The sequence below is a fragment of the Canis lupus genome, chromosome 1 (genome assembly GCF_011100685.1).
Source record: "Canis lupus familiaris isolate Mischka breed German Shepherd chromosome 1, alternate assembly UU_Cfam_GSD_1.0, whole genome shotgun sequence".
NCBI lineage: Eukaryota > Metazoa > Chordata > Mammalia > Carnivora > Canidae > Canis > Canis lupus.
Genome location: NC_049222.1, coordinates 88,961,148 through 88,985,166, shown reverse-complemented (window position 1 = coordinate 88,985,166; position 24,019 = coordinate 88,961,148). Strand labels below are relative to the sequence as shown.

At 48.2% G+C, this 24,019-nt stretch overlaps 1 protein-coding gene and 1 long non-coding RNA gene across 2 annotated transcripts in view; one reads left to right on the top strand and one right to left on the bottom strand.

Moving 5' to 3' along the window:
- Positions 1 to 293: 293 nt before the first annotated feature.
- FXN (frataxin) lies at positions 294 to 23,106 on the top strand. Its single transcript, NM_001109958.1, is given in 5 exon segments — positions 294 to 496; positions 8,074 to 8,171; positions 10,741 to 10,861; positions 18,098 to 18,195; positions 22,811 to 23,106. Coding segments are annotated over 5 exon segments (636 nt in total). The 5' UTR covers positions 294 to 328; the 3' UTR covers positions 22,962 to 23,106.
- Positions 16,850 to 24,019, bottom strand: part of LOC119870838 — a 39,761-nt gene continuing 32,591 nt past the window's right edge. The window contains exon 3 of the long non-coding RNA XR_005354211.1: positions 16,850 to 18,418. This is a non-coding gene — a long non-coding RNA (uncharacterized LOC119870838). The remainder of the gene's footprint in view (positions 18,419 to 24,019) is intronic.

Sequence of the window (24,019 nt, the reverse complement as noted above, 5' to 3'; positions counted from 1 at the left end):
AGCTCGCAAACCCTTCCTGGCTAGAACCCTGCAGCCGTGGGTCGCCAGGCCCAAGGCTCCGAGGACCGAGGACCGAGGTCACGCCTTCGCCTGTTGCCGGGGGCAAGCCCTGTGCTTTGCACGCAGCGCGCTCTCCCTCTGTCAAATACGGAGGCCGTGCAAGGCGGGGAAGCGCTTCCCGGGTCCACCCCGGGCCCGTCCCGCAGCCCGCAGCCCGCAGCCCGCCGGAGCGCCGAGCCCCACCGCGCCGCCTGCCGCCCGTAGCCAGCAGGTGTCGCCGCGGCGTCCCCGGAGCCGGAGGGCGGAGCGGCCGCAGACCGCGAGGAGCATGTGGACGCTCGGGCGCCGCGCCGCCGCCGGCCTCCTGCCCCGCTCGGCACCCCCGGGCTCAGCCGCGGCCGGCGCGGGGACCCGGGGGCCCACGAGGGCCGCCCCGCTCCACGGCGGCCGGGGGCTGCGCGTCGGGACAGGAGCGGCCCGCGGGCCCAGCCACGCCGTGAGTACCGCGCCGCGCAGCCGACCGGGCCGCAGGCGGGCGGAGGAGGCCGCGCACGCTGGGACGCTGCGGGCACGCGCGCTCACGGGGCTCCGGCGGCGCCGCGGCCCGGGGACGCGCTCTGCGGGCGGGGGCGCGCTCTGCCGGCCGGGCATGCGCTCTGCCCGCGGGAGACGAGCTCTGCGGCCGGGGACGCGCTCTGCCGGCCGGGCATGCGCTCTGCGGCAGGGGACGCGCTCTGCCGGTCGGGCACGCGCTCTGCCCGCGGGAGACGCGCTCTGCGGGCGGGAACGCGCTCTCCTGGCCGGACGTGCGCTCTGCCGGTCAGGCATGCGCTCTGCGGCCGGGGACGCGCTCTGCCGGCCGGGCATGCGCTCTGCGGCCGGGGACGCGCTCTGCCGGCCGGGCATGCGCTCTGCCCGCGGGGGACGCGCTCTGCGGGCGGGGACGCGCTCTGCGGGCGGCGGGCGGCGGGGGAGCGCGCTGCCCTCTCCGCGGGGTGCCCGGCCGCGCAGCCCGCCTCCTGGTGCCCGGGGTCACGTTTGCACCGGCCTCTGCTTTCCGGTGCGAAAGGGCAGTGCATTGCCACGGCGGGGGACACGCAGCGCGGAGGCCCGGCACCCGCCCGACCGCCCACGGAGGGAAGGTGGCGGGGGACCCGCTCCCGGGGGTCCGTGGTGGTCGCCCAGCTCGCCGCCTCCCTCTGCCAGAACTAAGGTTTAAGTGCTACTATATACGGTACTGGGTACTGCACCACACATGTGTATGGCAGATGATCCTAGCATCTGCGTAAATATATGTAAATAGACTGAAACAGCACACATACCAACAAAGCAGTGTGTAGTAGTGTGTGTTTATAACTCTAGAGCAATGTGTTCAAGAATGTGCTTTTATGAACGAAAAGCTTCCTTGGAGCCAGGTGGAACTACCAAGGCCCTGGAGCGCAGTAGGTAGCGCAGCAAAGCTTTTGGAATAGGACCCGGCCTGGGTTCCTCGGCCTGGTTCTGCAGAGCTCTGCGACCCCGGGGACCACCCCTCCCAGAGGCCTGGCTTCCTTTTCGGTCTAGAGATGAAAGGATGAGGACATTCATCCCGCCGAGCTGGGGTGAGGATCCAGTTGGCTGAACGTGATAATAAAGTCTTCAGCTCTGGGAGTTAATTCTCTTTCCTTCCCTTGGGGATGCAGTGAAGCATCTGACCCAGGCAATCCCAAGACCTGAGAGGAGGCAGCCCAAGGAGTGGCTGTGGAGTGAGGAAGACTCAGCGGGGTAGACGGGATGTGTAACCCGGCTTGGAGGTGGCGCTTGGAGGTGGCAAGAGAGCAGCATCCTAAAAGGGGGACCTGCCTGGGCCGGGTAGGCAGGTGGACAGTAGCTGAGTGGCTGGGTGGACCCTGCGTGGTGAGGAAGGCAGGTGAAGTCCAGCCCAAATTGCCTGTGGAGCTCTGGAATTGGGACTTTAGACTTAAACTTCCCACGGCCCTGTTATTTGACCGTGTGTGAAGAAAAGTTAGAATTGGTTGCCAACACTCAAAGTTGGGACCTTTGATACTGGATCTTGCAGCTTCTCCAGAAAAATAGGCAGTTGTGACCATGCTGGTTCCACGATGTCCCAGTGCAGAACACAGACATTACCCTTCTCCTGGGCTGTTCTGTGCTGTTCCCACCTGGAGCTGCCCTGGCTTGCACTTCGACCCCTGTGGGCCATGGATTGGCAGCAGTTTTTAATTTAGGACAGTGACAAGATATGGCATGGTCTCTTGGATGGTACCTAGTGGCTGTTGAGGGCTGTTGACTCAGAAGCATGCCCAGCTTAGAGCTGCCACGCAGCGGGTGGGCACTGGACACACATTGGGATTAGGAGTCTTGGGAGGTTGGGAGATAGTAATCAACCTGAATCACCCCACTGGGCCTCCTCTACCATGTAAATTAATTGAGTTTGTTGAGCTTGTCTGTAACACAAGTTCGCTTACACATCTCCAATACTTGCGGAGTTGGGTGGATGACGATGGCAACTGGGATCACCTTGTTTAATTTGTTTTAAGGCCTGAACTGTCCTCAGGCTGACTCCTAACGTCTCTGCGCGCCAGAACTCACCAGGACCTGAGTTCAGTGGGTGGGCCTCTTCCCCATCCTTATTTTCTCTATTCCCTATCCTACTTCTACAGCACCGTGCAAAAGAAATAGAATGGGAGGTGCGTGTGTAATTCTAAATTTTCTAGTAGCTACATTACGTTGACAGAATATAAAAAAGCAGGTGAAATTAATTTCGATACCACAGTGGGACACCTGGCTGGCTCAGTTGATAGAGTATATGACTCTCCATCCCAGGGTCATTAGTTCAAGCCCCATGTTGGGCCTAGAGGTTAGTTTTAAAAAAAGATTCCAACACTACATTTATGTAATCTCGTTTTTCAAAATATTATCATCTCAACATTCTGGGTTCTCAGTAGAACCCAGAATCTACAGAAATGCTTTCCTTCTAAGTGTGCAACTCTGTGGCCCAGGGAGGCATCTGGTTCTATCAGGCACTGATCCTCAAACTTTCCCTGGTGCACTGGAGGTAGCTCCAAGGAGAGCTTGCCACATGTTGCCATCTGTTACATAACTCCATGAGCCGCTGCTGCAGCCATGTCTGCACACCTCGGAATGTTTGCAGACACCTGTGAATTTTTGTAGAGGAACAAGATCATCCCTATGACCCATGGTCTTTTGGCCTCAGGCCTGGCAAGCAGGTTATGACCTAATTCACTTTAAAAATTTTTTTTTAATTTTTATTTATTTATTTTTTATTTTTATTTTTTTTAAAGATTTTATTTATTTATTCATGATAGTCACAGAGGAGAGAGAGAGAGAGAGGCAGAGACACAGGCAGAGGGAGAAGCAGGCTCCATGCACCGGGAGCCCGACGTGGGATTCGATCCCGGGTCTCCGGGATCGCGCCCTGGGCCAAAGGCAGGCGCCAAACCGCTGCGCCACCCAGGGATCCCTTAATTTTTATTTATTTATGATAGTCACAGAGAGAGAGAGAGAGAGAGAGAGAGAGAGAGAGAGGCAGAGACACAGGCAGAGGGAGAAGCAGGCTCCATGCAGGGAGCCCGACATGGGATTCGATCCCGGGTCTCCAGGATCGCGCCCTGGGCCAAAGGCAGGCGCTAAACCGCTGCGCCACCCAGGGATCCCACCTAATTCACTTTAAATTCATTTTTATTGTCTTCCACAGACAATGTACATGAATTTATACATAAATATGTGTATGTAAAATATGTGTCCTGTTTAAAGATTAATAACTGCCACATTCTCACCACTAGATTAAGAGACCGAATATTAGTTGTTCCTCGGAAGGCTCTGGGGCTCTCCTCATTACGACCAGGCCTCCCTGAGAGGAATCTGCTCTCCTGACTTGTCAGGCATTCCCCTCTTTCCTTAGAGTTGCACCCCGATATATGTCTCCGTAAACCATGCACTGTGATGCAAAAAAAAAACAAAACATGCTGCATTTATTCTGCTGTGACTTTTTCCTTGTGTTCAGCATTGTTTTTGAGGTTCATTGACACTGACGCAGTGTGTCACTTAACTCATTTTCTCTGCTGGATAGTATCCCATTGGGTGAGCACGTCATACTCTATCCAGTGTCCTGGTGGCATCCATGTGATTTGCCCATGGTGCTGCTGTCACGGTGGTGCTGCTGTGGGGCCTTCCTGGGCGTGGACAAAGGCCCTTTGTGGCTGAATCCTCAGAATGGCATTGCCAGGCAAGGGACCAGGAAATACTCAACTCATTTGATGCCGAGAGTGGTTGTACTGGTTCATCCCCCCTGGAAGCGGGTGAGAACTGACTTCCAGCGTTGTGCTTTGCCGAGGCGACCCCTTTTGGGGTGAGGGCTGGTCTCCCTGCTGGCCACCCAGGCCAGGCCTCCCCAGGGTGGACCTCAGTTGAGTCATGCAGTTCCAAGGCTGGGGCCTGAGAGGGTAGGCCTAGAACCATCTCATATTTCCTCAGATGCCTCCCATGAGCCAGCCCGGTGCTGAGCCCCCAGACTGATTGAACCCTGAAGACTCAAGCTGGGCAAACCCATCACAGAGTGATCATCCAAGAGCCCCGGGTGGCTTGGAAGCAGGAGGGGTGGCTGCTGCGTGGCTTCAGGGGGAGCACTCATAATACAGCCCTCCCCACTGCGAATCCCATCTGTCGCCCACTAGCAGAGTGGGGCAGCTTCTCCCGTGGGCAGGGGCTGGATTTTGCCTCTGATCTCCTGCCTCTCTACACCTTTGTTGACATGCTCCAACACCGAAACTGACTGATCACCCTCCAGCCCTGTATTTAGGGTATTCGTCTCCTCCTGTCTAATGCTCATCACCAGTCCATATGGCAGGTACTGTGATCCCTGCCTTCAGGGGTTCTGAAAGGTTAAGCAGGTACCCAGGGAATGTGAGCTTGGGAAGAACCGGTAAGAGACCAGCAAGGAGTCTTCGGCAGCAGTTCCTTTGATGATTAGAAACAGACAAATACAGGGACGCCTGGATGGCTCAGTGGTTGAGTATCTGCCGTCGGCTCAGGTCATGATCCTGGGGTCCTGGGATTGAGTCCCACATCGGGCTCCCCGCAGAGCCTGCTTCTCCCTCTGCCTGTGTCTCTACCTCTCTCTCTCTCTCTCTGTGTTTCTTATGAATAAATAAATTAAATTAAAAAAACAAACAGCCAAATGTAAATGTCTGTTTCTGGCTGTGAGTAACTTGCATTACAGCAAACTTTGCACCCAGAACAGCCATCCAAGATATCAAAGTCAAAACCAAAAATGAAATGGGAAAAGGCTGAAGCAAAGGTGTCAGACTGCAACAGCTAGAATTTGAGAGGCCAGGCTCCTGGAGAAAAGGGAAACTCTGAGCTCCCAGTTCTCGAACTTCCCTTACATGTCCACAATCCTGTACGATTCCCAGCTGTGTGATTCTTTCCACTGTGGCCCAGACCCTGGAGCCAGATGGTGTGGGTTCAAATCCCGGCTCCTCCACTTTGTATCTGTGTGCTTGTGTGACTTTGCTCAGTTTTCTCATCCGTAAAATACAAATATGGTCTATCCTTGTGTTTCACGGATCCTGTACTTCTGAATTCACCTGCTCAGTAAAATTTATCTGTAACTCCAAAAATCACTACCTAGGGTGGATTTTGTGGTCACTCTGGGACACACAGAGAGCAGCAAAAACTTAGACTTGGCCCCACACTTGCCTGTTCCCACTGAGGTCAAACAAGATGACACTCTGGGGATCCCTAGGTGGCGCAGCGGTTTGGCACCTGCCTTTGGCCCAGGGCGCGATCCTGGAGACCCAGGATCGAATCCCACGTCGGGCTCCTGGTGCATGGAGCCTGCTTCTCCCTCTGCCTGTGTCTCTGACTCTCTCTCTCTCTCTCTCTGTGACTATCATAAATAAATAAAAATAAAAAAAAAAAAGATGACACTCTGCCTTCTTGCCTCAGTGCCCACACTGTCATCAAGTGTCCTTTTCACCACCTACATAGTGGTACATTGTTTGCATTTTTGTGGTTTTCGTTGGTTATTTCACTATTCGTTTTTATTTTTGTTTTAAGATTTTATTTAATTTATTAAAGAGAGAGAGAGAGAGAACACAAGCAGAGGAGAGGCAGAAGCAGGCTCCTCGCCGAGCAGGGAGCCTGACTGGGGCTGGATCCCAGGACCCTGAGACCACAAACCCAGCCAAAGGCAGATGCTTCACCGACTGAGCCAGCCAGGCACCCCTGATTTCACTATTTGAAATGGCCCCAAACATGGTGCTTGTGATTCAACAATATGTATCAAACCAGGGCTCTTTAAACAAAAATGCATGCTAACAAGGTTATGTATGGGTCAGCTGGTCACATGAGCCTGAAGCCGGCAGGAAGCTAAGCCTGTATCTGCCCTAGCAGCATCTTGCTAACCTTGTGTTCATGGTGACCTTATAGAACAAACTATTGCGGGGCAGCCCGGGTGGCTCAGTGGTTTAGCGCCGCCTTCAGCCCAGGGTATGATCCTAGAGACCCGGGATCGGGTCCCACGTCGGGCTCCCTGCATGAAGCCTGCTTCTCCCTCTGCCTGTGTCTCTGCCTCTCTCTCTCTCTCTGTGTGTCTCTCATGAATAAATAAATAAATAAAATTAAGAAAAAAGCAACATATTTTTTTATTCATTTTTTATTTTTTATTTTTTGCATTTTTTTAAAGCAACATATTTTAAATAAATAATAAAATCACAGCCTCTGTGCTCTGCACCCCCCCTCCCATTTCTCCCTTTTCTGCTCATTTCTCAGCCCCTTGCCCTCTGCCTTCTCCTTCCTCAGCTTGCCAAGGGCACCAATAGCTCAAGAGTACGGCCTCTGAGCCCTGCTCCAAAGTGACCTTCAGAGAAGGTAAATCTTACCACCAACCACCTCAAGCTCTCGGATGCCTTCCCAGGTTGATGTCCAACTGAGTGCCATCACAAGGCCCTGTGGCCATCTCTCCATCCTCTCCCCTGCCACCTCCACTCTCATGAACCACTTTTCTCTCCTTTTACAGGCTCTGTCCTCTCCCACACTGGGGCAGATCCCTCAGCCAGGGTCCCCTCGGTGTTTGTCACCATCCTCTGGTTATGGCATCTGTCTCACCAGCTGGTCCATAGGGCTGCTGGCCCCAGAGACGAGTGCCTGGATGCTCAGCAGTTATGTATTGGAAGAAATCAACAGGTCACATTCATTATCTCCTGCAGATCATGTTAATGAGACCTGTCCATCTGTAGTCCGATCCTCTCTTCTGTCTGCCAATGTTGTTGCTTCTATTAGTCAGATCCCGGGAGCTTTGCTGATGCTCCCTGGCCTTGCTTGTGCTGATCACTACATAACTCGAACAGCCTGGAGCAGTGCTGCCCATGGAGCTTCCTGTGATGGTGACCGTCCTACATGCCACTAGCCACAGGAGGCCACAGGACACTTGAAACATGGCCTTCCAGAACATAGAAGTCCTGGAAGTGGCACTTGCCCCCTCACTCAAATTTTAGCAGGGAGGTGACAGGAAAGAACTTCTTTTTTTTTTTTTTTTTAAATATTTTTTTTTCAATTTTTATTTATTTATGATAGTCACAGAGAGAGAGAGAGAGAGAGGCAGAGATATAGGCCGAGGGAGAAGCAGGCTCCATGCACCGGGAGCCCGATGTGGGATTCGATCCCGGGTCTCCAGGATCACGCCCTGGGCCAAAGGCAGGCGCCAAACCGCTGCGCCACCCAGGGATCCCCCAGGAAAGAACTTCTTAAATTTCATGTCAATAAATTTAAACTTAAATAGTAGCCTGTAGCTCTGGGCTATTACACTGGACAGCACAGGCTTGGAGAGAGCCAGAGCAAACTCCAGGTAATGCATTACAAGGTAAAAACATTCCAGAAGTACTGGGGGGGGGGGGGGGGGGCGATTTAGCCTGGTTTATTCTCAAATGCACAAGTAGTGAAATCTAAACCTTGCGTTTACAGACTGTAATACACTGAAAAATGATAATATTCTTCACAGACTGTAATACACTGAAAAATGATAATGTTCTTCTCAACTTTGGCTTTTAGAATTTGAGCCTCCACCACCTCAATCAGCTTGTGAATGTCAAAAAGCAGAGTGTCTGTTTGATGAATATGAGGACAGTGGGAACTGTGAGCAGCCCTGGGTAAGATAAAGCACCTTCCACATCAGAGAGCCCTCCCCCCTCCTCCCTCCTTCTCTCCCTCAATACATAACGTGTGCATAGCTGCTCATACTTCTATTATATTTTTAATTTTTTTCCTTTTCTGGGACGCCTGAGTGGCTTAGTGGCTGAGCATCTGCCTTTAACAGTGTGATCCCGGGTTCCTAGGATTGAATCCTGCATCAGGCTCCCTGCATGGAGCCTGCTTCTCCCTCTGCCTATGTCTCTGCCTCTCTGTGTGTGTGTCTCTCATGTATAAATAAATAAAATCTTTAAGAAATAAAAATTAAAAATAAAAATAAGTAATATAAAATATTTTTTTCCTTTTCTCTTACCAGTTTAAAAAAAAAAGCCCATCGCACCCAAACCTGTTTTCTCCCTTAGCAGCAGCACTCATAAGCATCTTTCCATATCACCAACTACCTACCACATTGCTTTATTATTCTTTTTAGGTAGCTCCACCCGCAGTGTGAAGCCCAACATGGGGTTGAAATCACAACCCTGAGATCAACACCTGAGCTGAAATCAGGAGTCAGATACTTAACCAACCAAGCCATGCGGGCGCCCTTCTACTACATTATTTTTAATGAAATATTATTAAAAGTTATGGTTGTATCACAGTTCATTTAACCTATCCCCTATTGCTGGACATTTAGGTTGTTTCCAGAGTTCTATTATTATTCTCTCTGGTGACTTAGCAGTTAGTGTAGGCAAAGACTCTATAACGAGGAGACCCAGAACTGTAATGGTTCAGGCTGGGAGTGGTTCGTGTCCTCATGGTCAAACAGTCCAGGGTGGGCATGCCTCTATGCAGTGAGTTAGGCAGCCGGGGTCCTTCCAACTTCCTATCACTTGTCAGTACCTTACTGTTGTCTGCACCTAGGAGCCCGGTGACCCTGCCCAGGTTCCAATCCACAGAAAGGGACCGGAGCATGGAAGTCCTGAAAGTGGCACTTGTCCCTCACTCAGATTTTAGTGGGAAGAATTTGGTCATAGGACCCCAGCTAACTGCAGGGGATGCTGGGAATCTAGCCTCTTGGGTGCCCTGGAAGGATGTGGTGGGTTTGGTGCAAAGCTCCAGTCTGCTACAGTCTGCTCCCCACCGCCGATGTTTGCATGGCCCCTCCTCCCACACATAGACTCACACACACATTGGCCTCTAACCCCAAGGCTGCCACCACAGGCCCAGATGGTCCCTCATCCACCTCAAAGGCCAAGATTTCCAGGTGACATGAGGTCCTCTTTCTGGAGTAGCTTCTTTGACTTATACACACATGCACGCACACACACACAAACACACACACCTGATGGAGAGGGGTTCTTCACTTCCTGGCCAACTCTTGATATTATCTGTCTCTTTCAGATATTGTCTGTCTCTTTTTAATCATTCTGGTGGTATCTCATTATGAATTTTTTAAAATTTTATTCATTTATTCGTGAGAGACACAGAGAGACAGGCAGAGACATAGGCAGAAGGAGAATCAGGCTCCTCACAGGGAGCCAGATATGGAACTCCATCCCAGGACCGCTGGATCACACCCTAAGCCAAAGGTGCCCCTCATTGTGATTTTTTAATGTGTGTTATCCTGAAGATTAACAAAGGTATACCTACCCCTTGTCATGTGTTCACTGGCCATTTAAATATCTTTTTATTTTCTTTGGTTTTTTTTTTTTTTTTTTTTTTTTTTTGAGAGAGAGAGAGAGCACAAATTGGGGGGAGGGGCAGAGGGAAAGGAGACTCCCCACTGAGCAGGGAGCCTGACTTGGGGCTTGATCCCAGAATTCTGAGATCATGACCGACGCAGACACTTAACTGACTGAGCCACCCAGGTGTCCCTGGATATCTCATTTGAAATGATATCTGTTTTAGTATTTTACCTTTTTCTATTGGGTTTTCTTTTTCCTATTGACTTGTAGTTCTTTATGTATTCTGGAAATAAGTCCCTTTTCAGATACATGTAATGCAAACATTTTCTCCCACATTGTTGTTGGCCCAACATAAATTTTAATAATAAAAACACAAGCAATGGAAATAAGCATAATGTCCAGCTGAAGAAGTCAGGTTGAATAAATCATATAAAATAAAATACCATGAAAGTCTGTATGTACTAATATGGAACAATTTCCAGGGTACATTAAATAAAAACTGTAAGGTGCTTCAATTTCTGTATTAAAAAGAATACAAAATTCCAGATGGATACAGAAGAGACTTCTTTGTAGTTGACTGTGCATGCGGGCTGCTTACTTGAAAAGAAAGGGATTCTTCTGTAAAATTCTTTCATGCTGATTAAAATTTCTGTGTGCATGGTAGCTATTTTCCTTGAATTTTTTAAAGTTTAAGTAAAAACTGGATGTGTTGGAGTGCCTGGCTGGTTCAGTCAGTGAATCATGCGACTCTTGATCTTGGGGTCGTGAGTTCAAGCCCCACACTGGGCATAGTGCTTATTAAAAATAAATTAAGTAAATAAATAAATGTGTGGGTTTTGACATTAATAAACTGGAGGAGTTTGGTAAATATGTGTTTTGGGCGGTTTTCGTGTTTTCCCTGCAGCTCTCTGGATGAGACCACTTATGAACGACTGGCAGAGACGACACTGGACTCCTTAGCAGAGTTCTTTGAAGACCTTGCAGACAAACCTTACACATTGGAAGACTATGATGTCTCTTTTGGGGTACCTCTCTGCTTATTTTCTTATGTCTGTTTCTTCTCTAAGAATTCTAGCTTATAAAACAAATGCAGAAATACATTTCCCCCTCCAGTGGAGTTACGCATCCAGCAGCAGGCAGTTACCGATAGGACCAAGAGACTGGAGTTTTATGTTCTCGCCCTATGACCTTGGGCAAGTCACAGCCTCTATGAGCCCCTGTTTCTGCTTAAAAATACCGGTTCTCAAACTCCCTCTTGGTGCCTGTGAAGGTAAATCAGGGAGGGACCAGGCATGTGTTTGTCTAGCAAGAGGACTCTCTTGCAGGCATGGGCAGCTCTGAACTAGGCCACTCCTTCTCCAGCCGGGTGTGCTCAGAGCACACAGACAGGGGTTCCTCTTCTGGGGGGTTCTGATTTGGCAGGTCAGGGTATATTCTCAGGAAGCATATTTTCTAAAAGCTCACCTGGGATTTTAACATACACCCTGGGTCCCACCCCTAGATAATTTTTATTTAGTTGGTCTGAGAATATGGCCCAGGCAGGGCAGGGGAGGTTTCTTAGTATTTATTTATTTATTTATTTATTTATTTATTTATTTATTTATGTATGTATGTATGTATGTATGTATGTATGTACGTATGTATGTTTTTTAGTTTTTATAATCAGTCCTAGGATGATCCTAAACGCAGGTGGCGGCAGGCGGATCCCTGAAGCCAAGGGAGTGCTGCTCTACATCGACTGGCCACCGGGTGGCAGCCCCGAGTCGGGGTGCACCTTTGCCTTTAGCATGCTGTTCCCGCTGCAGGGAGGGCTCCTTTTCTGGCAGGAGAAAATCCCCACCGAGGTTAATCCTCTCGAGAGCAATTAATTAATAGTCAGAAATGTTATGAAATGGAATTATTTTGGACAACCAGCTGTTGGGCTAACGTGATAGGAACAGTGTGGGATATTATTACTGGGGAAGCCCTTGGGCAGAGAAGGGACTCCCTCCGATGGAGCAGGGAGCAGAATCTGGAGGATTTCCAGCCTAGTGGCAAGGACAGTGAGGGACTTGGAGGTCAAATTCAGGCGATGGGGCAAATAAGGACTGGCTGCCTTCCAGGTGGATTAGGTGACTGTGGTGAGCATCGCCCAGGCAGGGTGCTGTAAGTGCTTACACAGACAGCCTTGGAAGGCAAGCTGCTGGGAGACCATTACTAACTGGCCTCCCCAGGTTGACTGTGGGATGAGGGAGCTGGGGGCGGTTACAGGGCTCTTCTCCCCCAGCCTCCCTACCAGGGGCTGGCTGTACTTCTAGGGAAACCCGGTCCCTGGCTAAACTCGGCCATACATGCAAACATTCATTAACATGCCACAAAAGCAGCCACACCGCCCATTCTTCTAAGATTAGTGAGAATACTTAGTGACTCAAGTATTTTGCATGAATGTTTCATTAGTAGTGAATGTGCCAGTGTTCTAACAGCTGGATTCTGTGTACCTCCCCAAATCAAGGAGCAAAGGCTCCTGCTCAGGGGCGCCTGGGTGGTTCAGTTGGTTGAGTGGCTGACTCTTGATTTCAGCTCAGGGTCCTGGGAGTGAGCAGCAGTGTCAGGCTCTGTGCTCAGCGGGGAGTCTGCTTCTCCCTCTGTCTCTGCTCCCCCTCCCGCTATTCTCTCTCTCTAACAAATAAATAAATCTTAAAAAAAAAAAAAAAAAAAAAAGACCCTACCCAGTGGTAGGTCACAGGACCCTACCTGAATCCTACCTGCAGAGTATCTCTCTGAAGAGGGACCCAGCTGCTGGGCTTTCCAGATTCTGTAACCCATTCCTGCAAAGGGAAGAGACACCTGTGTTTTTCTAGCCAGCCCATATATCTAAGTATCGTTCTCCTCACCAGGGAAAAATTATTTCTAACAAATCATTTACTAATTAGGAAATTCTCTAGTACACACATAGAAACTAAAGTATACAGTAGCTGGCTCTTTTGTTGAGACTTCTGATTGAAAACTTTGAAATGCTATCTACCCTGGGGTGTGAACTCCTGATTTGAGTCTCTCAGGTATTAGCCGACATATATTTCACATATAAATCTATTGAAACTACATTATAGGCAGTAGAATACCTGTATCACTCTTATTTGAGCTCTGTTGGGGTGTAATCTTTCCCTGTCCCCAGGGTCCAGTTGGGCATTGTCTCCTCTGGGAAGTCCTCCTAGATGCTCCAGGCAGATACCACGCTTATTCCCTTGCCCTGCACCCTGAAGGTGACTCTGTAGAGCACGGATCACTCTGTGTTGTCTCTACTTACATATCAGCTCCCATGGTGAGACTGAGTTCCTTGGCAGCCAAGACACTGTCCATTCTTGGTATCCCAATGCCTGAACCATTGCCAAGTACATGATAGAGACTTAATGTTGATTCCATTCACAAATGAAATGGGCCCACGTGCTTTTCCAAAACATACTTTCCCTGATGCCACTCAGCATCATAGACGTTTTAGCAACTTGCTCCTGGCAAAGTAGACAAATGAAAGCAGTAATCCAGAGAGACCCGAGAGCACATTTGTTCTGTTTGCTCCCTGGGGAGTGAGAAATGTGAGCAGCATCTTGGCTGTCCTGTTTTCTTGTCAGTGGAGTAGATCATCTGGGGTGTGGGTGTCTGGGTCCAGGCCTCACTCCCCACTGGCCCTGCCATTAGAGGGGACTGCCCACCACAGCAGAATGCACCTCCTGTCACTAGGCATCCATAAGTCTGCTGCACTTGACCAGCAAAATCTGACCAGGGCTGTAAGAAGCACCATGCTGTCGGAGGGGTTACTTCCAAGCCACCTTCCTTCTTCCCCCTGGTGGAGCCCTGGGCTCTTTGACATTTTAATGAGAATTTGTTTGGTGTCATGTTCTTTACTCACTAAGCTGTTGGCATATCAGTGCCATACAGCAGAGGTTTCTTGACCTTTCCTGGAGCTTCTCCCGAGAGAAACGTACCCATATACCTGTGAGTACAATCTCAGCTTCAGGGCAGGGCAGCTTGCAGACCCCTGGAGACCATCTCTGGGTGGGTGCCAGCTTACCGACACTTGCTCAGAGGCAGCATTTCTTCTGGGTATGGAGACAAAGCATCTAGCTCTCCATCCTGGATTTGTATTTTCTTTCCAAGAGCCCCTAAGTGAATTATCCTAACTTCTGTGAGTGGCAGGTTCTTCAGCGGGGAAGTGGGTGACATCCCTCTACTTCACGGGATTTACATTAGGATTGAACTTTAAAAGTGCCTTGCATTCATTATTCTTATTCCTTAAGAGGGGTATCTTTTTTTGAAGTGTGGGAAGCCACATATACCTGAAATTGCCCACATCAACACTGCCATCTCCTATGTGTCTATATCCACACAATGAGCTAGTGACAACAGAAATGCCTCCTTTTGCTCCCATGTGTGTAGGGCTGATGTTGACTAGCGGGAATAAGCCTCCACCAGCTGCAGATGGGGGGCTATTGTGACTGGTTAGTGACCCCCACCAGAAGCTGCTAAGTATTTTGACTCTCCCCCACGTCCCCACCCTCCTCTGCATTCAAGTCTGCCCACAAGCCCAGAATAATCTGAGTGTCCCTTATGGAATAATACTAATGAACAAAAGGCCCTCTTCATCTGGGCCACTTACAGACAGTTCCAAAAGGATCAAGAACTCCTGGTGAACCAGTAGGCAGCTAATTTCCTTCCCCTCCTTCCTCCACTTGCTAGTTTCCTCTGGAAAGAGCCTCTGGCTCCAGGGGAAAAAATAATGACACGCAATGAACAGCAGAGGGGTTGGCTGAGGATTGAGACTTTCTGCCTTGTGTAACAGCACCCTTAACTTCGCACGTTTATCAGCATCCCTGGTCACTGTTCTTTCCTCCACAAATATATTTTTGCATCCGTCCAGTATTCTGCACTAAGAACCAATGCCAACAAGCAGGCCGCTCAGATGCAGGTGCGGGGAGGAAGGTCGAGGGGCCGTGGGGGCCACGCACAGGCCCTGGTCCCAGCTGCCGGGTGTCAGGCTGACCGTGCCAGGGGTGCCTCAGCTGGGGTCATGGTCTTGGGTGGGGAGGGGTGCTGCAGAGAAGGAGCCGGGTGGAGGAGACCGCTTGAGGTCTGCATGGCTAGGAGAAACCTCACGGCTGCTTTATTAATAAGCTCTTTGTGAATGAGAGGCCAGTCCCCTGGAATCATTCCAGAAGATTTTGAGTTGGAAAGAGTTGATTTTGGCTTTCAGCAGTTGGATGTGCCATCCCTGGTTTGGTCTGTTCTAAGGGGTGACAGTGAGCAGGAGCGCATACAACCCCTGAGCGCCTGCACCCCTCCATCCCTGCCCTGAGTCTCTGGACTCTATGTTGTCCCGAGGAAGGCCGCAGGGTTGATGAGACTCAGAGTGGCCCTCTGTGCTCTCCACTACGCCCTCACCTCCCCAATGTGGGGGGCAAGGCGTGGTGGAGCACCCAAGGACCACAAATAGGTCAAACTGCAAACAATTCTGTCTCGATCCCCTGAGCCTGCTGCCTCATGGAAAAATAAGCTATGAAAGTATGTATTTGGAGGAGGAAGGAATGGGGAGTGGCTGATGAAGGGTGTGGGGTTTCTCTTTGGGGTGGTGGAAATAGTTGAGAATTAGTGGTATTTGCACACTTTGTGAAAACACTTTGTGGAATACTAAAAACTGTTGAATTATGCAATTTTAAGATACTTTTTCTTTTCTTTTTTTTAAGCAGGCAGAAGGGCAGAGGAAAAGGGGCAGAGAGAATTGCAAGCAGGCTCTATCCCACCACCTTGAGATCATGACTTGAGATGAATTCAAGAGTCAGACTCTTGGGACACCAGGGTGCTCAGCGGTTGAGCATCTGCCTTCGGCTCAGGTCGTGATCCTGGGGTCCTGGGATCCAGTCCCACGTCAGGCTCCCTGCGGGGAGCCTGATTCTCCCTCTGCCTGTCTATGCCCCTCTCTCTGTGTCTCTCATGAATAAATAAATAAATAAATAAATCTTGAAAACAACAACAACAAAAAAAGTCAGACTCTTAACCGACTGAGTGCCCCAGGTGCCTCAAGACACTTTTAAGTAAATGAAAGGTGGTAGTCCTACCAAAATAGAAAAGGTGGGTTTCAAGAAAAATTTTTTCCGCAAACTTAATGGGGTGACTAGCTGGCTCAGTGAATGGAGCATGTGATTTCTGATCTCCAGGTGGTGAGTTTGAGTCCCACCCTGGGTGTAGAGAATACTAAAAAAATTAAACTTTAAAAATAAAAATAAAAAGCGAACTTATGTACACTGTGATCCTAGTCCTTTTCAGAAATGCATTTAAAAACTGGAAGCTTGGGGATCCCTGGGTGGCTCGGCGATTTAGCGCCTGCCTTTGGCCCAGGGCACGATCCTGGAGTCCCGGGATTGAATCCCGCGTCGAGTTCCTGGCGTGGAGCCTGCTTCTCCCCTGCCTGTGCCTCTGCCTCTCTTTCTCTCTCTATGTCTATCATGAATAAATAAATAAAATATTAAAAACAAAACAAAAACAAAACTGAAAGCTGGGACAGCCCGGGTGGCTCAGCAGTTTAGTGCTGCCTTCAGCCCAGGGCCTGATCCTGGAGACCCAGGATCAAGTCCCATGTTGGGCTCTCTGCATGGAGCCTGCTTCTCCCTCTGCCTGTGTCTCTGCCTCTCCCCTTCCCCACCCCGTGTCTCTAATAAATAAATAAAATTTAAATAAATAGATAGATAAATAGAAATAAAAACCGGAAGCTGATAGCTGAGAGGGAACAGCTTGTATCGTTGGTTAATGGAATCAGGAGAGCTCTTCAGGTTATGGCAACATCAGCTTCTTTTAGACCCAAACAGATCTGGATTTAAGATTAGCTCTGCTGGTTACTAAGTATTCCTTATTACTCTGTCCCTGTTTCCCTCATCTGTAAAGCTGGGATAATGATTCCCACCTCTGATAGTTATGGTCACAGGGAATACAATCTTACACAAAGTGTCAGATACAGCGCTTGGCACAAAGTAGGTACTGGACAGTATTGGTTAATATTTTTATTGATTTCATTTTATTTAGACTCTTGTATTTTTGATGTCTGTATAATTCCTCTTTGTTTCATTTTTCATCAGAAAAAAATGTTGTTAAAAGTATAATTCAGGGGCACTTGAGTGACTCAGTCGGTTGGGGATCTGCCTTCGGCTCAGGTTGTGATTCCAGGGTCCTGTGTTGGCCTCGGGGAACCTGTTTCTCCTTCTCCCTCTACCGTTCCCCTCGTGCTCTTTCTCTTTCTCTCTTATTCTTTCTCTCAAATAACATCTCTTTTAAAAAAAAAGTGTAACCCAGTTGAGTCCTCCCTTGCCTATCAGTTACATTATGTATATCATATATATTATATGTTATTATTATCACACAAACCAAACACAAAGTGTTCTAAGAAATGTTCAGGGCCTCTTGATTGGAAAGGGGCTTAGAAGCCCACAGAAAAGCGGCCGTGTGTCTCCATGGGCTATGCCCGGGGTGGGGAACAGCCAGGGGCTGCCTTTTGCACACCAGCTCCAATAAAGGGACTGGGCAGTGTGGCTGCTTCTGTAATATTCTGAGCATTCTAAAGAAACCTCAGACCTTAAGAGTAAAGGGCTCCTTTGTTTAAAGAGTGTTTTCAAATTTAAATGAGCATTTATTGAGCAAAGATGGACCAACCAGTCTTTTAAAGAATTCAGGGCCCTTGAGAGCAGCTTGTGAGATGCGTGGGAAGGATCTGAAAACAAAAACTGTCTGGAGTGTCTGCCTTCTACCAGCAGAGCTGGTGCTATGGCTCTTCTAAGACCAGCAAAGCAGGTGGTTTGACTCCTTCCCTCGACTTTGCCTGTTTTCCTTGTTTGGGTAATGAACTTGTCCTGTCCCACCTTCGGGCTGACGTGGTACCCAGGTAGAGTTGGTGTCTGCATTTTTTTAGCATCCTTTTGTGTGTTCCGATGGCCTTTGAGGGGACTAAGGCAGCAGGCAGGATGTGGAGGCTCCTCCTCAGGCAGGCCTCTGCTGCTTCCTCACCTGGAGACAGGAACACTGGGAGTCCCCGGGGAATGCGGGAGAGCACAGCCTGATTAATCAGAGTCTGACTGAAAGCAGTGTGCTTCTGGCATGATCTGCTCCTCCTGAACACGAAAGACGCGTCTTCATGGGTGTGTTGTGTACTTGCCAGGGTGTCGAGATATGAAGCAATTGTGACAAAGTGGTAACTTTGCTTTGTTTTATTTTCCTCATGCTTTTGCCACCTGGTCCGCCAGAGTGGTGTTTTAACAGTTAAACTGGGTGGAGATCTAGGAACCTACGTGATCAACAAGCAGACCCCAAACAAGCAAATCTGGTTATCTTCACCATCCAGGTACGTCCGGACATCGGCACCCGTTGTTGTTCAGCTCCTGTGAGGTGTGGTGTTGTGGACTCTCTAAGAGGAGAGTGGCCTCGGGGCTGGGTGTCTGTGAGCGCACCTCTCCTGATGCTTCCTGCTCACCCCATCCTCGCAGGACAGTTTCAAGTCTTCTTCTGTAGCTTCGGTCAGCCAGTGATCTGGCTGCTATAAGCAGGTATTGAGATATTGGCAAGATCTGAAACAAAAAGTTTATCACTTTTCAGAACCTGCCCTGGATAGTTTGTATTAAATCATTGCCCTGCCTTTTTTTTTTTTTTTAATTTTTTTTTAAATATATATTTTTTAATTTTTATTTATTTATGATAGTCACAGAGAGAGAAGGAGAGGCAGAGACACAGGCAGAGGGAGAAGCAGGCTCCATGCACCGGGAGCCCGATGTGGGAATCGATCCTGGGTCTCCAGGATCGCGCCCTAGGCCAAAGGCAGGCGCCAAACCGCTGCGCCACCCAGGGATCCCTGCCCTGCCTTTTTAAAAGCCACTTTTGGGGACACCTGGGTGGCTCAGCAGTTGAGTGTCTGCCTTTGGCTCAGGGCATGATACCGGGGTTCTGGGATTGAGTTCCGCATTGGGCTCCCCACAGGGAGCCTGCTTCTCCCTCTGCCTATATCTCTGCCTCTCTCTCTCTCCCTCTCTTCTTTCTCTCTCTCTCTCTCTCATGAATAAATAAATAAAATCTTTAGGGATCCCTGGGTGGCGCAGCGGTTTGGCGCCTGCCTTTGGCCCGGGGCACGATCCTGGAGACCCAGGATCAAATCCCACGTCGGGCTCCCGGTGCATGGAGCCGGCTTCTCCCTCTGCCTGTGTCTCTGCCTCTCTGTCTCTCTCTGTGTGACTATCATGAATAAGTAAATAAAATCTTAAAAAAAAAAAAAAAAAAAATAAATAAAAAATAAATAAAATCTTTAAAAATAAAAAAGCCACTTTTGATGCTGCAGCCTCAGAATGAGCTGCACTTTGCCTTCAAAGCAGGTTAAAGTTTGACCTTTAGCTTGTTTTCAGCATCTTGCCAAAGGTTGGTTGCATTCTCTCTGTGGAGGTGGGAGTGTGTCTTAAGCTGGGACTCTAGGGCATTGAATCCCTCCTGCCTTTTCCATCAATGTGCTTTCAGTGTAGTGGAAGAAAAGACTGTGTCGGAGGCCGCCTGCTCTGCATCTCAAGGCCTGAGTGTGCAGGGAGAGAGGGTCCCTGTCCATCTGCATCTATCTGGGTGGTTATAAGGGCTCTCAGGCCAGCCTTCCTGGGTCATTAGCACTTCCAAAGGCAACATACTGACTGTGCTTTGGGAAAGGTCCAAACATAACCAGCATGTAATTCTCTGACACCCCAATGGTATTTGCATTTAAAAAAAAAAAATTATATGGGCACCTGGGTGGCTCAGTCAATTAAGCATCCAACTACTGATTTGGGCTCAGGTCATGATCTTGGGAGTAGGATCGAGCCCTGAGTAGGCTCCACCCATATCAGTCTGCTTGAGATCTCTCTCTCCTCCCTCTGTTCCTCCCCTGGCTCTCTCTTTCTCTCTCAAATAAATAAATCTAAAAAAAAAAAAAAAATTATAACTCTTCTCCTGTCCCAACATTCATATCATTTTTTAGGCAGTTAACATCATACTCTTTATCATGCCATGTTATATAATTATTTGTTCAAAATAAATAAGGTGTTATGCCTTCTTTGCCCTAGTCTCATCTAGGAAGCATGTTATAATTCAACAAACAATTCCAGAAATCACTCATTTCTAGCAAGGCCCTTATAGATTACATTGCTTTTTATTTTTTCATTTTTTTCTTAAGACTTTATTTATTCATAGAGACAGAGAGAGAGAGGCAGACACAGGCAGAGGGGGAAGCAGGCTCCATGTAGGGAGCCCGACATGGGACTCAATCCCGGGTCTCCAGGATCATGCCCTGGACTGAAGGTGGCACTAAACCACTGAGCCATCGGGCTGCCCTATTTTTTTTCATTTTTCAAAATATTTTTTAAATGTATTTATTTATGAGAGACAGAGACATAGAGGGAGAAGCAGGCTCCCTACAGGGAGCCTGATGTGGGACTCGATCCCAGGACCCCGGGATCACAACCTGAGCCAAAGGCAGACACTCAACCACTGAGCCACCCAGTTCTCCCTGTATTGCTTTTTAGACCCAGTTAACTTGAAATTAGGTGTTTTATCCTACGTGAGACAATTAGCCTGTTCTCTTTGGCCTCAAACAGTTGTCCCAATCCTAACCAAAACCATGCATGAGGACTGTACATTCTTACCCTTCGCGTCTGGAGGAACCATATGAGAAACTGAGTGGATGTGTTCAAACCCAGCTGTCACCTTTGGGATTTGTGGCTATATAAATATGGGCAGGGCACAGGAACCATCTGTATGGCTCCACGAAAGGAATTCCCTCTGTGTTGTATCTGGAGGCCAAAAAAGTCTGTACCATGTTTGGACACACCTGCCAGCAATATGATCCTACCCCAGGCTTGTTTGATCTGTAATTCAAAATGGAAATATGGAAAGAAATTCTGTCAAGCAGACATTTACTATCACAGATACTGTGTTCCTTAAGAAAAAAAATTATTTTTCCACTCAACTTTTTATGTCCAAAAGAATCTTAAATGGGAATGCATTTCTGATATTTTGGGTGGTTGTTTTGTTTTATTTTGTTTTGTTTTAAATGACAGCTTTTCAGGTCCTGTGGAAACAGTGGTCTCTCCCAACTAGCTTGCCATCCTGAGGAGGTAGGTTGTAGGGTGGGATAAAGCAGAGGTCTGGGTGGACACCTGGTTGGGAGCAGTGGAGGAGCCTGCAGGTTTCTCACCCTCTCCCTGGCATTTCGGCAGCAAATCTGAGTCCAAGGCCCAAGGAATGTTCTCTGTATTTGGTCCAGACTATCAGTTCTTTCTCTATGGCCTGGATCATTTGTATTTGACTGGTCGTGTGTATTAAACAAAGGCCCTAGTCCTTGGGGTTTGTCCCTATTATCTCCACGATTATAAACATGGTCAAACCCAAGCATTTGGTTGATAATACAGAAATCTTTGATGCTTTTTGTATAGTCCGCCAAGATGCTTCCCTTCTAAGCTTCCCTCTTCCCTGGCAAACTCCTTCCAGTCTTGACTTTGGGAAATCTCTCCCTGAGAATGCAGGTGGACCAGGCGCCCCTTCTTGTGAGCTCCCAGGGCTCCCTGCTCCATCTCCATCAAGGCATGCCTGTGCATCGTCACTGTCTGCTGGCAAGCCTGCCACTAGTCTGAGTAGAGGCAGAATTAACGGGCACTGTTGTGTACATCTGGAATGACCAGACATGTCAAAACCCTACTACATCCAGGTCCACACAAATAACTCTTCCCAGCATGAATGGATATACACTATTGTTCATTGAACGAGCTTGAGGTGGAGAAACTCTCAGTTTCATGGATTTAAAATATATTTGGGGGGGGGGGGGGGGACGCCTAGTGGCTCAGTGGTGGAGCATCTGCCTTTGGCCCAGGGAGTGATCCTGGAGTCCCGGGATCAAGTCCCACATCAGGCTCCTTGCATGGAGCCTACTTCTCCCTCTGCCTATGTCTCTGCCTCTCTCTCTCGGTGTCTCTCATGAATAAATAAATAAAATCTTATAAAAAAATAAATAAAATAAAAAATATTTTTGAGAGTTGCCTGGGTGGCTCAGTCAGTTAAGTGTCTGTCTTCAGTTCAGGTCATGATCTCAGGGTCTTGGATTGGACTCCCTGCTCAACAGGGAGCCTACTTCTTCTCCTTCTGCCCCTTGCCCCACTCATGCTCTCTCTTAAAAAAAAAAAAAAAAAGAACAAAAACACCATAATACCATATATATATGTATATATTATATATTTTACACATATGTATATATTATATATGTGTATATTTTATATATATATATAATAGTATAGGTGATCACCAGGAGCTGGGGAGAGGAGAGGGTGAGGTGCAGAAGTGTTTTGGTAGATAGAGGTAGTGGTTGCACATGCTATAAATGTACTAAAATCATAATAACAATAATACAGGTAAGGGAAAGTTTGTCAGTGGTACACTAATGGCTATAATTTTAAAACATTGCTCTGGGGGTACCCGGATGGCTCAGTGGTTGGGCATCTGCCTTTGGCTCAGGTCGTGACCCCAGGGTACTGGGATTGAGTCCCACATTGGGCTCCCCGCAGGGAGCCTGCTTCTCCCTCTGCCTGTGTCTCTGCCTCTCTCTCTGTGTCTCTCATGAGTAAATAAATAAATCTTAAAACAAACAAACATAAAAACCACTGCTCTGACCTAGCAGGTATCATATGTGAGTTAGGAAAAGCGAAAGATCAGAATGTGATTTACAGAGACTCATCGATAGGGTTCAGATGTTTTCAGGTCTTAAGAATTGTTCTGTTGAATTGTTGCAGGGGATAAATTGTATATTTATTTTTAAATAGAAAGACCCTGAGACTAGAAGTCAAATGGATGCTTTGTGAAATGGACTTTCTGGAGCTTTCTTCCAGTCTGTGTCTGGATGGCAGCATTTCCTCCAAAGGGCTGTCCTCATGGACCTCCTATATATTTATTGTGTCTTGCAGTGGGCCCAAGCGCTACGACTGGACTGGGAAGAACTGGGTGTACTCCCATGACGGTGTGTCCCTCCACGAGCTGCTGGCCACAGAGCTGACTAAAGCCTTCAAAATCAAACTGGACTTATCTTCTCTGGCCTATTCTGGAAAAGGCACTTGAGGCCCAGCTTTGTTCCAAAGACCTTAAAAGCTAAAAAGCCAAGACCCCAGCTTCATCCTGCAGCTGAGTATCTGTTTTTTTCCATTCCTGCTTTTGAGGACAGTTGTGGCATGTGACGGCTCTGTGAAAAGAGTGTGTTGCCTCCCACTGTCCCCCAAATTTGGATTTTTAATTTCTATAGTTTCGGGGGGAGGGGGTCTTTGTGTTTTTGTTTTGTTTTGTTTTGTTTTTTTGTTTTTAGGATTTGTTGTCTGGTTTCTTTCTTCCCAGGATATCTCTTCTTTTTCTCATGCCCATATATGCATACATTTATATATAACCTTACAACAAAGAAAAATAAGAAGGAAAAATGACTTGATTTCACTATTCCTACTTTAAAGGATTTAACTGCCTAAAACCATGTGAAGAGCGGCTGGCCCCACCTCCCTCTTCAGTCCCCAAAGACTCATTAAAGAGTTGCCTATAAATGTTGCCACGCCTCTTGAAAATGTCAACATTCCTAAGGCCATTAGTAGGAAAGTGTCAGTGACATTCAGGAATTCTCAAACTAAAGATCATTCTCTGTTTACACTTCGTGGCTGCTAAGGTGCAGCCTGCATGGGAGACTCGGGGACGCAATGCTGTTTCTTCCACAGAGACGTGTATAGGGCCATACACGCATGTTTCATTTCAGGGGTATGTGTGTGTTCTGTGTGTCTGTGTGTTTAAGTGAAAGGCCCGCATAGAATCAGCTGCTCCAACAAAGGTCTGAGAGTGCAGAAAATCTCCCAAAGGCAAGAAGGGGGAAGGGCCATCTTCACAAGCTAGTGGATATAAGTATAATAAACTAGATGGCCGGGCTGAGGAGTGCTTTGCAAATTGTGAAAGACCATATAGATGAAAAGATATTCGTGTTAATGAAAAGAGCCCTGGTCCTTCACTTAGCTCAGTTTAACCTTTTCTTACTGAAGAAGGATTTCTCAGTGACAAGTCTATGCAGAGATGCAGCATCTCCATTGCCTATCTCTGGGTGAGTGTCACAAACTCCCTGGACCTGTTTCCCCCACGTGGTAAATGAG